This window comes from Dendrobates tinctorius, unplaced genomic scaffold (assembly GCF_039654945.1).
Source record: "Dendrobates tinctorius isolate UK_male_01 unplaced genomic scaffold, ASM3965494v1 ptg000111l, whole genome shotgun sequence".
In the NCBI taxonomy this organism is placed as follows: domain Eukaryota; kingdom Metazoa; phylum Chordata; class Amphibia; order Anura; family Dendrobatidae; genus Dendrobates; species Dendrobates tinctorius.
In genome coordinates, this window is record NW_027361779.1 from 39,260,276 (window position 1) to 39,276,000 (window position 15,725).

The following is a 15,725-nucleotide window of genomic DNA, read 5'->3' on the forward strand; positions in this document are numbered from 1 at the left end:
TACTTAGAGCATAGCTGAATGGATCACGACCTTCAATTCCGTTCGCTGTCCCAATGATATGGAGAGAGCAGAGAGATCATGTAACAGATTGCTACTTCTGCCTTACAAATGTAACAGGATATTCAGCAAAGAACAAGAAATCAATAGAGTATCCTGGTCATCCTTCAGCCATAAGACCAGTGCCACACGATGAAAGTCTTCGTTTTCCAAAGCCGCCCAAAGTATGGACAATGGAGGATGATGAAGGTGAACAAACAATGTCAGTGGAAAATGAAACTGTTGCACACCCAGACTTTGAGTCTTCTACATCTAATCCACATCTGTTCAGTCAAGCTGATCTGAGTGACTTGGTCAGAGATTTGAAATTTTCAAAGAGGCAGGCAGAGTTATTGGGATCAAGGCTACAAGAATGGAATCTCTTATTACCAGGAAAAAGAGTTTGTTTTTCGCAGTCGTCAAGAAGACCTTAATCAAATTTTCAACCATGTTGACAGTTTAACCTTTTGCAATGACGTCTTGGGGTTGTTTGGTGCTCTTGAATGCTGCGAACATGACCCGAATGAATGGCAACTGTTCATTGACTTGTTAGTTTTAAGTCTGAAGGCTGTTTTACTACACAACGGAAATATCTATCCTTCTATACCTTTTGGACATGCCGTACACATGAAAGAAACATATGAGAATATGGAGTTACTGTTGACCCACATTAATAGAAATTATAACTGGAACATATGTGGTGATCTAAAAGTTGTTGCACTTCTTCTTGGACTGCAGCTTGGATATACCAAATATTGCTTTGTGAGTGGGACAGTCATGCACGAGAAATGCACTATTACAGAAAGAAGTGGCCTCTCCGTGAAAACCTGGTTGCTGGACAGAAGAATGTTAAACATAATCCTCTCGTTGATCCAGCAATATTTCTCCCTCCTTTGCATATTAAATTTGGGCTTATGAAGAATTTTGTCAAAGCAATGAACAAAGAATCGGAAGCCTTTTCTTACTTGTGACAGAAATTTCCAAGAATAAATGATGCAAAGATTAAACAAGGTATTTTTATTGGCCTACTGATCAGAGATATAATGAATGACAGTAGCTTTGATGGTCTTTTGCAAGGTGCTGAACACGTGACATGGAAAGCCTTTAAAGATGTGACCTTCAACTTCCTTGGCAACAGCAGGGCACCGAACTTTGAACAACATGCTCACAGCATATTATTTGGTGAAATGCAATATGTCACTAAAAATGCAATTTCTACATTCTCACTTGGACTTTTTTCCAGCCAATCTTGGTGCCGTTAGTGGTGAACACTGTGAAAGATTTCACCAAGACATTGCGCTGATGGAGAAAAGGTACCAATGAAAGTGGAGTATGTCAATGTTGGCTGACTATTGCTGGAATCTTTTTCGAGAAGCATCTGACATGGATTATAAATGAAAGTCGTCTGCAAAACACTTTTGAACAATTGCTTTTGCTACTGACATTGATGCACATGTAGTATGTAGTGTCTCGGACGTCATAATGTAGACTATAAACTGTTGTTTCTTTAAAAACCTTACGTGATACAGACTTTTGGAACACATATTCGTGTTCAGCATATCAATATCTATAATAAATGTAAGGTACTGCTTATTGTTCGTGTTGAGGGACACTCACTTGGCAGCGGATTAATTTGGTCAGGCAAGGGTTTTTCACATAAATAGTCCATACGGTTTATTTTTATACAGCATAAACCATGGAAGCATGAAGAAAAGTAACAGTCTGAGGCTAGTTTCACACTTGCATTTTTTTGCAGCGCGTTTTTCCCGCAAAAAAACGCATTAAAAAAACGCATACAAATGCATACAAACGCTGCGTTTTTTTCCAGCATTTTAATGCGCATGCAGGAAAAAAACGCAGCGTTTTTGCGCGTTTGTATGCGTTTTTTGTGCGTTTGCGTTTTTTTACAGATTTTGGAAAAACCCCACAAAAAAGAAAAAACAACCATTCAACAACACACAAGACCAATGGGACTTCATTGTGGGTGTGGTATGTTAATATATATAGACCCTGTCTACAGTATTCTTCACATTTGCTTGATTCTTCTCGTGACCATGGATCTGCGCTGGAAGAGTTTTCACTTCAACTTGGATTTGGACATCGCGATGGCTCAGGCGTATGCAGTTGCTTGCCATGAACAAAGGAAGAGAGAGAGAGAGGCAGCGAAGACGGCGGCGTATGTGGATACATCCGATTGTTGAACTCCGGGAGAGCCGTGGGGCATACCACACCCTCTACAGCGAGCTACAGGCAAACCCGGAGAAATTTACAGATTATATCCGGATGTCCCACGAAAGTTTCTTGGATTTGCTTGCTCGTGTCCAACAATCCATCCGGAGACAGGACACACAGCTCCGTCGTGCGATTCCTCCTGAGGAACGGCTACTGGTGACATTACGGTATGTTTTAAAAACCAAGGGGTGCGGTCTGATGGGTTTTTTTTAAATTTAGTATTCAAAACCTTGGGTAATTAGTTTTCGTGAATGTACTAATATTTTATTTTATAGTTTTTTAAAATAATATACATAAATATTAATTTTACTTCTTTGTCTGTTCACAGATTCCTGGCGACTGGAGAAACCCTATCTTCACTACACTTCCAGTACCGTATTGGAATCTCTACCTTGTCTGGAATTGTTGCTGACACCTGCCGGGCTCTCTGGAATGTTCTTTGCCCAGAATTTATGCCCCTGCCCACCGCTGAAAAGTGGATGGAAATTGCTGACAAATTCTGGACAGTATGCAATTTTCCCAACTGTTTGGGAGCTGTTGATGGTAAACACATACGGATCATCAAACCCCAAAGAACGGGATCTGAGTACTATAATTACAAAAAGTACTTTTCAATAGTACTCATTGCGATTGCGGATGCCGGATGTATGTTTGTAGCAGTGGACATTGGAGCATTTGGCCGTGGTAATGACTCACAGGCTTTTAAAAACTCAGACATGGGCCGGAGGTTGTATGGCAACCAATTTAATTTCCCTATGCCACGGCCTCTTCCTCACACCGAAGCTCCGCCACTGCCCTTTGTAATGGTTGGCGATGAGGCTTTTCAAATGTGCGGAAACTTACTGAAACCCTACTCCAGCCGGGACTTGGACCACACCAAAAAAATATTTAATTACAGGCTGACCAGGGCCAGAAGAACTGTCGAGTGTGCTTTTGGGATTCTTGTTTCCAGATGGCGAATTCTGGGCACGGCCATTAATCTTAAACTTGAAACAGTCGATGAGGTGGTGAAGGCCTGTGTGGTTCTACATAACTTTGTGATGGCTAAAGAGCACCCGACCTTTGAACTGGACGATGATGCTCCTAACCCATTGCCTGAATTCACTCAGCACACTCTCAGGTCATCCGTTGAAGTTGGCCAAATGAGGGACCAATTTGCGGCCTACTTTATTTCTGATGTAGGACGGGTGCACTGGCAAGATGAAATGGTGTAATGTTTTTGTTTGTTTATGGTAATAAAAAACCTTATTTGATACCATTACTGAGTGCACTATATTTTTTAAACTCCAATTTAATAAAAAACTTCCCATGTATAACTGAATTTTTTGATGTTCACACACCTGGGCAGGTAAATACACATATGAGTTAAAATGCAGCATTGCTAGTCTGCGTGAAATATATTGGAACGAGCAAAGCTGCAGGCCATGAATCAGGAAACCATTTTTTTTCAAGAGAAAGTTGTGCAACTAGTTGAAAACAAAGTATGTGATTTTCTCAAAACACAACCCTCAAAACCCAACCCCAATGAAAGTCCATGGGGAATACAAGTCAGCATTGAGTGGATGAATGTAATCTGCTCCATTCCAACTTACAAGTTATTACACTAGGCCTTGGAATGACTATACTAGTCCGTGGTATTTCAAATATGAGTATAGTAGGCCTTGGGCCTACTAGTATAGTCATATGTGAAATACCACGGCCTAGTATAGTCATAACAAGGCCTACTCGATTTTTACCAACTAGGATCTTGTTTCACAAAAAACAAACGGGTGAAACTTGACAAGTTTCAACAGTTTGTTTTTCATGAAACCAGATTCTAGTTGGTAAAACTAGAGTTATTACACTAGGCCTTGGAATGACTATACTAGGCCGTGGTATTTCAAATATGAGTATAGTAGGCCTTGGGGCTAGTAGTATAGTAATATGTGAAATGCCACGGCCTAGTATAGTCATACCAAGGCCTACTGTAATAACTCGATTTTTAACAATCTTGTTTCACAAAAAACAAACTGGTGAAACTAGAAAGATAATTATTTTTAAGACAAGTTTCAACAGTTTGTTTTTCATGAAACCAGATTCTAGTTGGTAAAACTAGAGTTATTACACTAGGCCTTGGAATGACTATACTAGGCCGTGGTATTTCAAATATGAGTATAGTAGGCCTTGGGGCTAGTAGTATAGTAATATGTGAAATGCCACGGCCTAGTATAGTCATACCAAGGCCTACTGTAATAACTCGATTTTTAACAATCTTGTTTCACAAAAAACAAACTGGTGAAACTAGAAAGATAATTATTTTTAAGACAAGTTTCAACAGTTTGTTTTTCATGAAACCAGATTCTAGTTGGTAAAACTAGAGTTATTACACTAGGCCTTGGAATGACTATACTAGTCCATGTTATTTCACATATGACTATACTAGGCCTTGGGTTGGTTTTTAACATGTATTTACCCATCAGTGTGTGTGAGCGGCGCAAACAACATTAATGAAACTTAGTAATGGTGAACCACAAATGTAAATTTATTTTTTATCACAAAAATAAACCTAAAAATTATTTTTTACGGCGTTTGGGGGCAGATGGTTTCAATTTGGGGGTGTGCAGGGAATATGCAACACTTGCAGTTGAAGACGGTGTTTGAGGGGAAGGGGCAACAAAACTTGTGGGGGAAGGTAGTCCAGTTAAGGGAATTAAACTAGGAACACTTGTAGGAGAGGAAATCTGTTCAGGTACATTAGTTGTAATGGCATGTCGCCGTAGGCTTGTGTGCCTGGACCGACTTTGGCCCAATGCCCGCCTTGATTGATTTCGCCTTGAACTAGGGGCAAATATGGAATGTAGGTCCCCCGTCTGCTGGTATGGCTGCTGCTGCTGAGGTGGCGGCTGCTGCTGCTGAGGTGGCGGCTGCTGCTGAGGTGGCGGCTGCTGCTGAGGTGGCGGCTGCTGCTGAGGTGGCTGCTGCTGCTGAGGTGGCGGCTGCTGCTGAGGTGGCTGCTGCTGAGGTGGTTGCTGCTGCTGCTGAGGTGGCGGCTGCTGCTGAGGTGGCGGCTGCTGCTGAGGTGGCTGCTGCTGAGGTGGCTGCTGCTGCTGAGGTGGCTGCTGCTGCTCTTCGTTGTCAGTGCTCGTCCTTGCAGGAGGACTGGTGGCGGCAGTGATGGTCCAGGTTTGCAGAGTGGTGGTGGCAGGGCTACTACATGTTGTTGTAGCGGCAGGGCTGTTCCATGTTTGCCTAGTGGTGGCTGAGCTCCACACATGCATGGGATTGGCGGTGGTGCTCCAGACAGGAGCAGCGCTTGCCATGGTGGTGTCGGTGAAGTGACCAGCTGCACTCAGACTTGTGGTGGTGTAACGGTGGGTGTCCTGGCTTTGAATAGAGGTGTCCGTGCAGTGGTATGCAGCACAAGTAGGTAGTGAGGTGAAGCGAGTCAATGGTGGCACAGGTGGAAAGGACACCACTGACTGCTGACCGTACCGATTATGCTGCATAGCCTGCAAGAAAGCATTGTTGCAGGCCTGCAGCACATTCAGCTGTTGATCAGGACTAAGGTGTTCCGCCATGCCCTTTTCAATCTTACTAAAAAAATGGTGTGCTGGTCTGTTGAGGTCGGCCTCCAGACGGTCAAGGCGCTGTTCTACAGAATTGAAGCGGTGTTCAAAGTGGTTAAAACCACGTTCCATGAGTGCAAAACCGCTTTCAACTCTGTCGGACAGTGACTTGAGGCTGGAATTAAATGTCTCGCTCAAATGCATAAACTCGGGCAAGACATTCCTGTCCAAGGCCCTCTGCCGCTGGCGGGTAGTGCCCGCATAACCAGTGGCAGAGACCTGGGACAGGGGAACACCTGATGGCCCAGCTTCCTGGTCACCAGCTGTGTGTGTGGTTGACCTGCAAGGTGCTTCCTGGCTGTCGGATGGCTGGGACGGGTCAGAGGACGTCCGAGGAAGGACCGCTCCAGGGCCAGGTTGCAGGGTGCTGCTCCAGGTGCTGTGGAAGAAAGGAAAATCATTACTACCATGCCTTTACAAGAAGCATCAGCTGTGGATTAGAAAAACACAGATTAATAAAAATAAAAACCCAAAATGTATAATACTTACGATCTTGTGGCAAGGACCGGTCTTAGGAACTGCAACGCGTGATAGTGACGGTATCTAGTTCTGGTCCTTGACGCAGATCCACTGCGAACCTGGCCCTCAGCACGAACATCACTGTTGAAGCGGTCCTTGATCGAACGCCAACGTGTTCGGACTTTGTCCACTGTTGATAAAAAAAAAAAACAGTGCCGTCAAGGACAACAGTCACTGCGGCACAATGTAGCAATACAATACTCAAAGCAGTCACTGTAGACCCCGATGACACTGTTGGGTTTCCTGCTAGAATACACCTAGCACGAAACCCAACAGTGCCGTCAAGGACAACAGTCACTGCGGCACAATGTAGCAATACAATACTCAAAGCAGTCACTGTAGACCCCGATGACACTGTTGGGTTTCCTGCTAGAATACGCCTAGCACGAAACCCAACAGTGCCGTCAAGGACAACAGTCACTGCGGCACAATGTAGCAATACAATACTCAAAGCAGTCACTGTAGACCCCGATGACACTGTTGGGTTTCCTGCTAGAATACGCCTAGCACGAAACCCAACAGTGCCGTCAAGGACAACAGTCACTGCGGCACAATACAGAGCAGGGAAATACTCACTAAACGCCTTTTTGGAGGATGCTGTGGCGCTGTCCCAGCCATCCATCAACGCTGCGGCCACCTCATTCCATAGCCGCCGGGTCACCACATTGTCCTTGTACAGCCGGTCACGGCTGTCCCACAACGGCGAACGCTCCTGGACCAGGCTGATGAGCTGCTCATTATCCAGGTAGACGTCTTCATCCCGTTGTGGAACCTAGACAAAACACATTCATTAGAATAATCAAATTTAAATTGAATAAAAAGTTACAAAAAAAGAAACAAAAAAAAGAGTAAAAATAGAAGATAAAAAATAAAGAACATTACAAATCATTTGATACTTACATTCCGTATCACCACCGGGACTTGGCTTCGCTGCTCCTGCTCTTCGCCCTCACTAGTCCCGTCCGCAGATGATGATGACGATGTCTTAAGAAAGTTGAAAAAAACGTAAGAGATTTGGAGAAGCAGCAGATATACTTACCAGATGCACGAAAATAATCACCTCACGGTCTGCTTGCGCCAATTCCTGCCGCGATGGGGAATACTCGGATTCTGAAGACATACTGCATGTAAAAATAATAAAAATCATTAGTACATACATAATTTAAAAGGACAGGCATATAATGTAATATACTCACATTCTTCGCTGATATAATGGGTTCTTGGTTGACTGTCTGCTCTTCAATCTGTCAGTGTAGTAGTGGCAGAGTTTTGGCAGGCACCTCCTTTATATAGACTTTTTTTTTTTGACTTTAGAAGATTCTAACTAGGATAAAAAGTGGACACCACCCAAAAAACGCAGCGCTAAAAAAACGCATACCTGCGCATGCCAGTGCGCACGTATGCGCATCCATAGGCTATAATGGCCATTTTTAGCGCAAAACGTGCGCATGCGATTTTTTCCAGGGCCAAAAAATGCAACATGCTGCGTCTGGAAAATACCAACGCACACCCCAAAAAAACGCAGCGCATGAAAATCGCATACATGCGCTTACAAGCGCGCAGGTATGCGCACCCATGTTAAATATAGGGGAAAAATCGCATGCGCACGTATGCGTTTTTTTCCAGCGCTAAAAAACGCAAATGTGAAACCAGCCTTATATCAGACAGAAGAATGTTCATAATCGAGCTCCGCTCTCTTAGCCCTGTGGTCACACAGGCTGTGCCATGTCCAGCACGCAGGCTCTATAGCCTAAACACGGTTATTTCACCCTGTCTGGTGTTACCTCATAGCAGCTCCTTATTCAGGATGTCCGTCCCTTCCTGGGGACCGTCCAACACACACAGGTCTCACTGGGTCCAAAGTCTTGCCACGTGCTCCAGGGAGGACCTTGCAGTCTGCACCATTCAGGTACACCCACTCTCTGCATGTGACCCACCCTGATCACATTATATGGTCCATAACCACACCCACAGGTGAGGTGAGGTATGGATCACATGGTCATGACCGCACTAAAGGTCCTATTCCACAGAGCCACACACACACAGGCTTTACTTTGGGCGTTCAGACACATGCCCCTGGGTGTGTTTGTAGGTGACTGGTCCCACCCACCTCACCAAGTCACCTGGAATCTTCCCTAGTATAAAACATAAACCAGCAGTACCTCTGCTGATCAATACACGTTCCAGCTTCCATCACAGGGCCACCCAAACTGTGATACATATCGGTCATCGCCCACACAGTGCCCCCTAGCTGTCACAGGTGCAAGAACTTCCCTGAAATTTGTTGCACAGTGTTATTAATTCGATCAAAGGATTGAATTTTCAAGCCCCATTGTAGGTCTGGTAATTACCGGAAAAAGAAAAATGTTTTAAATGTTACAAAAAAAGTTAAAAATAATAAAATCACAATTATATTAATAAAAAATGTTTTCTCTTTAAAACCAAACAAGCAAAAATGTTAGTAACAACCCAAACTATAAAACTGTATCAGGAAACTGTATCCCATTTGGCGAATGTGGGAGAAAAAATTAAAAACTGCCATTTTTGCTATTTTTGTTATTCTTAGCCAGAATAAATAAATAATGAAAGTCATTTGTATTTCAAAATGGTACCAATAAAAATTACTGCTCGATAAGCATAAAACAAGACATAATACAGTTCTGGAAACAGAAAAATTAAAGTGTTAGGTCTCTATGATGTTTTTTTTTTTCTTTACGTGATTTTTCTTGTGAAACAGTAGTAAAACGTTAAAGTTCTAAATTGGCTATCAATGTAATTGTATCGACCTGCAGAATAACATTAACTTGCTAATTATACGTCATCGTGAACTCTGTAAAATTAGTATTTGAAAGAACTTCCAGATTCAATTTTTTTTGTGTATACCTACTACTACAAAAAAAACACCAAAAAACAATGATCAAAAAGTAGTATGTACCAAAAAGTGGTACCAGTAAATCCTCCACAAAAAAAGCCTTGATATAGGTACTTCTACAGAAAAATAAAGTTATGGGTGTCAGAATATTGTGCCAAAAAAAATGCACTTGGCCATGCAAACCATATCAGCTGCTGGCAGCCCCCTTTTGTAATTACTGATCAGTGATGTTCTTGATGGAAGAAAAGTCTGGAGATGCTGCTGGGAGTGGAAACATGTTTAAAGCCCCTTTCTCACACAGCGAGATCGTTGAAGCGTCACTGATTTTGTGACGCAACAGCGATCTCGCTACACGTGACACGCAGCAGCAACCGGCCCCCCCGCTGGATATCGCTGATCGTGCTCGAATGTCCTGGGCCATTTTTTTTGTCGTTGGCGTCCCGCTGGCCAGCGTGCATCGTTGTGTTTGACGCCGACGAGCGACCTCGGCGACGCTAAACTCAGGGACACAGGCGGGAATCGTCTGAAAAGCTGCTGTGTGACAAAGTACCAACGACCGGTGAGGTCGTTACAGGGCTCGCCTGATCGTTGCTGCATCGCTGAAGAGATCTGCCTGTTTGGCAACTTACTAGCGACTATTTTGCGATGCACCAGCGATCCTTACCTGGTTGTATCGTTGTCGGGATCGCTGGTGCGTCGCTAAGTGAAACGGAACACTAAGCTTCGTATGCTGCTCAAAGTAGCATGAGCAACGTGTGGCCTTGCATTATCATGCTGAAAAACGGCTGCTAGGACACTATGGAGAAATGGTTTCATGACCAAATCAACTTAACGCTAAGCTGTTAGTGTACCTGGAATGAAGAATAAAAGGGTCTGGCTACCCTATACCATAATCCCAGGAGTAAGACCGGTGTAACACCTCCTCGTGATGGCATTTTCATGTCAATGCCTACATGATCTCCAGATGGAGACCAAAGGCTGTAATGGAGGTCTGTCGTCTTCATCGATGAGTCACTCTTTAGACTTTGATGCAATTTAAGCCAGACATTGGTCTGGTTACCACATGGTCATAGTAATGAAGAGGCATTATGAGAGCGGTAAATGATTATCTACTACGTCTGAGTGTCCACCTCAAGTAGGCGTACACGCCCGAAAATGATGCCCATCAGAGCATGTGTTCACTCTGTCGGCACTGTTGCAGTCTATGGCCCCATCGTTGCATACACTCAAAACCCATTTTGCAGGTGGGGAAGGGAGTTGGACGTAAGCCATGACAGAGCCACTGAATAGGTGCTTGAACGCTGTATGAGAGACAGATGGATTTGCACAAGCCTACATCCACAAAAGATCTGTGGTTAGTTTTTCCAAGATGTTTGGAACAAACTCCCTGCCAAGTTCCTTCAAAAACTGTGTGCATAGCTAGAAGAATTGATGCAGTTTTGAGGGCAAAGGGTGGTCATACCAAATAGTTGATACTATTCACACTTGTATTTTTGAAAGCATTACATACAAAAAAAAATTAGCTGATACAAGCCATGTTTTTGCTGCATATAACTAGGGTTTCGTTAATGATACACAATTCTTCTCCGTCCTTAATTGAACCATATCACAAGTTGGATTTTCCCAAACCCAGCCTCAGTTGTAGTGACCTCAATAAGAATGCCTCCCACATATCAATGCTATGTACTGCTCAGCTGCTAGGAAACGTGATCGTGGATGAGTTTTCTGCTGTTTGTTTATTCTGCAATGCTCGGCAAATAGGAATACTCCAAGATCCACATAGATAATCCATAAGTAAATTAACTGCTATTTGTCTTCTTCATGACATTTACTGTTGGGGAGAAAAACATGTTATGTGATTACAGAGACACACTATATTATATTGTAATAGGCTGTTGACTTCTTCTGGTTTACTTGTGAACTCAGACTATGGTGTTTAATGTAAGGGTGTCCGCCCGGATTCTAGTGTGGGACTTGTCAAGCTATTTCTGACACCTTACCACCAGTCTATACTAACATCGAGTAATTCTCAATTGGTGGACAAAATATTGCGGCGTCCATAGGACTGTGCAGCAAATGATCACTTCTGTTAATAAACCTATAAAAAGAGTGAATAGCCACAAGAAAAGATATCTATAAATATAATTTTATTGATGTATACTACCGTTCAAAAGTTTAGGGTCACTTAGAAATTTCCATATTTTTGAAAGAAAAGCAGTTTTTCCAATGAAGCTAACATTAAATCTTTCTGAAATACACTCTATACATTGTTAATGTGGTAAATGGCTATTCTAGCTGCAAACGTCTGGTTTGTAATGCAATATCTTTATAGGTGTATAGAGGCCCATTTCCAACAACCATCACTGCAGTGTTCTTATGGCACTTTGTGTTTGCTAACTGTGTAAGGCTAGTTTCGCATCGTGCGCAAGTAGAAACGTATGCATGCGTTTGTGTTTTTTATGCGCATGCGTTACAAATGGAGAAAAAAGTACAGTCAGACATTAGGTTTTATACTCACATTTCAAACAATGCTTCTTTGTGTTAGAGGGTGGTTTAAACCAGTGTCTAGTCATGTTTACTCTTAAAACGCATGCATACGCAAACGCAGGAAAACACATGTCCATGCACATGTCTGCGTTCCCAGAGACTATAATGCGTTGTTTTGATGCATTCAGTGCGCAAACGTACGCATGCGTTTTTTGACGCCTTCGGGCGGACCCCAAAATACAACATGTTGCGTCCGGCGCATCTAGACGCACACCTGGAAAATACGCATGCGCATGAAAACGCAGACGAACGCATGCAAACGCAAGACTACGCGTACGACATGTTAAACATAGGTACGCATGATGGATGCGCTGCGCACAAAAACGCTAATGTGAAACCAGCCTAAGAAGGCTAATGGATGGTTTAAAAACCATTGTGCAAGTATGTTAGCACAGCTGAAAACAGTTTGGCTGATTAGAGAAGCTATAAACCGGACCTTCCTTTTAGCTAGTTGAGAATCTGGAACATTACATTTGTTGGTTCCATTAAACTCTCAAAATGGTCAGAAAAAAAGAACTTCCATGTGAAAATCGACAGTCTATTCTTGTTGTTAGAAATGAAGGCTATTCCATGTGAGAAATTGCCAAGAAACTGAATATTTCCTACAACGGTGTGTACTACTCCCTTCAGAGGAGAGCACAAACAGGCTCTAACCAGAGTATAAAGAGAAGTGGGAGGAACCGCTGCACAACTGAGCAACAAGACAAGTACAATAGAGTCTGTAGTTTAAGAAATCGATGCCTCACAGGTCCTCAACAGGCAGCTTCATTAAATAGTACACGAAAAACGCCAGTGTCAACGTCTACAGTGAAGAGGCGACTCCGGGATGCTGGCCTTCAGGGCAGAGTGGCAAAGAAAAAGCCATATCTGAGACTGGCTACTAAAAGGAAAAGATTAATATGGGCAAAAGAACACAGACATTGGACAGAGGAAGATTGTAAAAAAGTGTTATGGACAGACGAATCCAAGTTCGAGGTGTTTGGATCACACAGAAGAACATTTGTGAGATGCAGAACAACTGAAAAGATGCTGGAGGAGTGCCTGACGCCATCTTTCAAGCATGGTGGAGGTAATGTGATGCTCTGGGGTTGGTTTGGTGCTGGTAAAGTGGGAGATTTGTACACGGTAAAAGGGATTTTGTATAAGGAAGGCTATCACTCCATTTTGCAATGCCATGCCATACCCTGTGGACAGCGCTTGATTGGAGCCAATTTCATCCTACAACAGGACAATGACACAAAGCACACCTCCAAATTATGCAAGAACTATTTAGGGAAGAAGCAGGCAGCTGGTATTCTATCTGTAATGGAGTGGCCAGCGCAGTCACCAGATCTCAACCCCATTGAGCTTTTGTGGGAGCAGCTTGACTGTATGGTACGCAAAAAATGCCCATCAAGCCAAACCAACTTGTGGGAGGGGATTCTGGAAGCATGAGGTGAAATTTCTCCAGATTACCTCAGAAAATGAACTGCTAGAATGCCAAAGGTCTGCAATGCTGGATTTGTTGCAAAGGGAGAACCTCTGGACTAGATTTTAAATTCATTTGGCAAATCATTTGATTCATAAAAGTATTAGTTTTCATGGAAAACATAAAATTGTCTGGGTGACCCCAAACTTTTGAATGGTAGTGTATACAAATATTAAAATCTGCATTTAAAACAACTCCTTGAGAGCCACGGCAAATGTATGTCGGAGTCTTGATTATTGTGTCAGTCTCTCTTTTTCTCATGGTATGTATATATACACACACACAGTGGGGCAAAAAAGTATTTAGTCAGTCAGCAATAGTGCAAGTTCCACCACTTAAAAAGATGAGAGGCGTCTGTAATTTACATCATAGGTAGACCTCAACTATGGGAGACAAACTGAGAAAAAAAAATCCAGAAAATCACATTGTCTGTTTTTTTTTTTCATTTTATTTGCATATTATGGTGGAAAATAAGTATTTGGTCAGAAACAAGCAATCAAGATTTCTGGCTCTCACAGACCTGTAACTTCTTCTTTAAGAGTCTCCTCTTTCCTCCACTCATTACCTGTAGTAATGGCACCTGTTTAAACTTGTTATCAGTATAAAAAGACACCTGTGCACACCCTCAAACAGTCTGACTCCAAACTCCACTATGGTGAAGACCAAAGAGCTGTCAAAGGACACCAGAAACAAAATTGTAGCCCTGCACCAGGCTGGGAAGACTGAATCTGCAATAGCCAACCAGCTTGGAGTGAAGAAATCAACTGTGGGAGCAATAATTAGAAAATAGAAGACATACAAGACCACTGATAATCTCCCTCGATCTGGTGCTCCACGCAAAATCCCACCCCGTGGGGTCAAAATGATCACAAGAACGGTGAGCAAAAATCCCAGAACCACGCGGGGGGACCTAGTGAATGAACTGCAGAGAGCTGGGACCAATGTAACAAGGCCTACCATAAGTAACACACTACGCCACCATGGACTCAGATCCTGCAGTGCCAGACGTGTCCCACTGCTTAAGCCTGTACATGTCCGGGCCCGTCTGAAGTTTGCTAGAGAGCATTTGGATGATCCAGAGGAGTTTTGGGAGAATGTCCTATGGTCTGATGAAACCAAACTGGAACTGTTTGGTAGAAACACAACTTGTCGTGTTTGGAGGAAAAAGAATACTGAGTTGCATCCATCAAAAACCATACCTACTGTAAAGCATGGTGGTGGAAACATCATGCTTTGGGGCTGTTTCTCTGCAAAGGGGCCAGGACGACTGATCCGGGTACATGAAAGAATGAATGGGGCCATGTATCGTGAGATTTTGAGTGCAAACCTCCTTCCATCAGCAAGGGCATTGAAGATGAAACATGGCTGGGTCTTTCAACATGACAATGATCCAAAGCACACCGCCAGGGCAACGAAGAAGTGGCTTCGTAAGAAGCATTTCAAGGTCCTGGAGTGGCCTAGCCAGTCTCCAGATCTCAACCCTATAGAAAACCTTTGGAGGGAGTTGAAAGTCCGTGTTGCCAAGCGAAAAGCCAAAAACATCACTGTTCTAGAGGAGATCTGCATGGAGGAATGGGCCAACATACCAACAACAGTGTGTGGCAACCTTGTGAAGACTTACAGAAAACGTTTGACCTCTGTCATTGCCAACAAAGGATATATCACAAAGTATTGAGATGAAATTTTGTTTCTGACCAAATACTTATTTTCCACCATAATATGCAAATAAAATGAAAAAAAAACAGACAATGTGATTTTCTGGATTTTTTTTTCTCAGTTTGTCTCCCATAGTTGAGGTCTACCTATGATGTAAATTACAGACGCCTCTCATCTTTTTAAGTGGTGGAACTTGCACTATTGCTGACTGACTAAATACTTTTTTGCCCCACTGTGTATATGTGTGTATGTATGTATATATATATATATATATATATATATATATATATATATATATATATATATATATATATATATATATATATATATATATATATATATATATATATATACACACACACACACACACACACACACACACACACACACACACACACACGGTGGTATGTAAAAGTATGCACACCCCTGGTAAAAATTACTGTTATGGTGAACAGTTATGCAAGTTGAAGATGACATCTCTAAAAGGGCTAAAGTTAAAGATTATACATTTGTATTTTAGGCAAAAAAACATATATAGATTTTCATCTTTTTACATTTTTATATTTTAACAATTACAAAAAGTAAAATTGACCAATGCAAACGTTTGGGCACCCTGCATGGTTAGTACCTAGTAGCGCCCCCTTTTGCAAGTATCATAGCCTGTAAATGCTTTTTTTAGCCAGCCAAGAGTCTTTCAATTCTTGTTTGAGGGATTTTCATCCATTCTTCCTTGGAAAATTCTTCCAGTTCGGTGAGATGCCTGGGTCGTCTTGCATGCACCTCTATTTTG

The 15,725-nt window shown here is 42.6% G+C and overlaps 2 protein-coding genes across 4 annotated transcripts in view; one reads left to right on the forward strand and one right to left on the reverse strand.

Moving 5' to 3' along the window:
* IBTK (inhibitor of Bruton tyrosine kinase) overlaps nt 1–15,725 on the forward strand; it is a 125,962-nt gene that overhangs the window by 56,597 nt on the left and 53,640 nt on the right. The gene's annotated exons all lie outside the window — the stretch shown is intronic.
* LOC141100910 (uncharacterized) lies at nt 4,766–6,602 on the reverse strand. Its single transcript, XM_073589677.1, has 2 exons — nt 6,363–6,602; nt 4,766–6,252 (listed from the first exon to the last, which is right to left on the reverse strand). The coding sequence occupies exon 2, from the start codon at nt 6,015–6,017 to the stop codon at nt 4,821–4,823; it is 1,197 nt and encodes a 398-aa protein (XP_073445778.1). The 5' UTR covers nt 6,018–6,252; nt 6,363–6,602; the 3' UTR covers nt 4,766–4,820.

Bases quoted from the DNA above. Each gene is read 5' to 3' on its own strand.
- LOC141100910 (XM_073589677.1), bottom strand. From the start codon at position 6,017: ATGCATTTGAGCGAGACATTTAATTCCAGCCTCAAGTCACTGTCCGAC.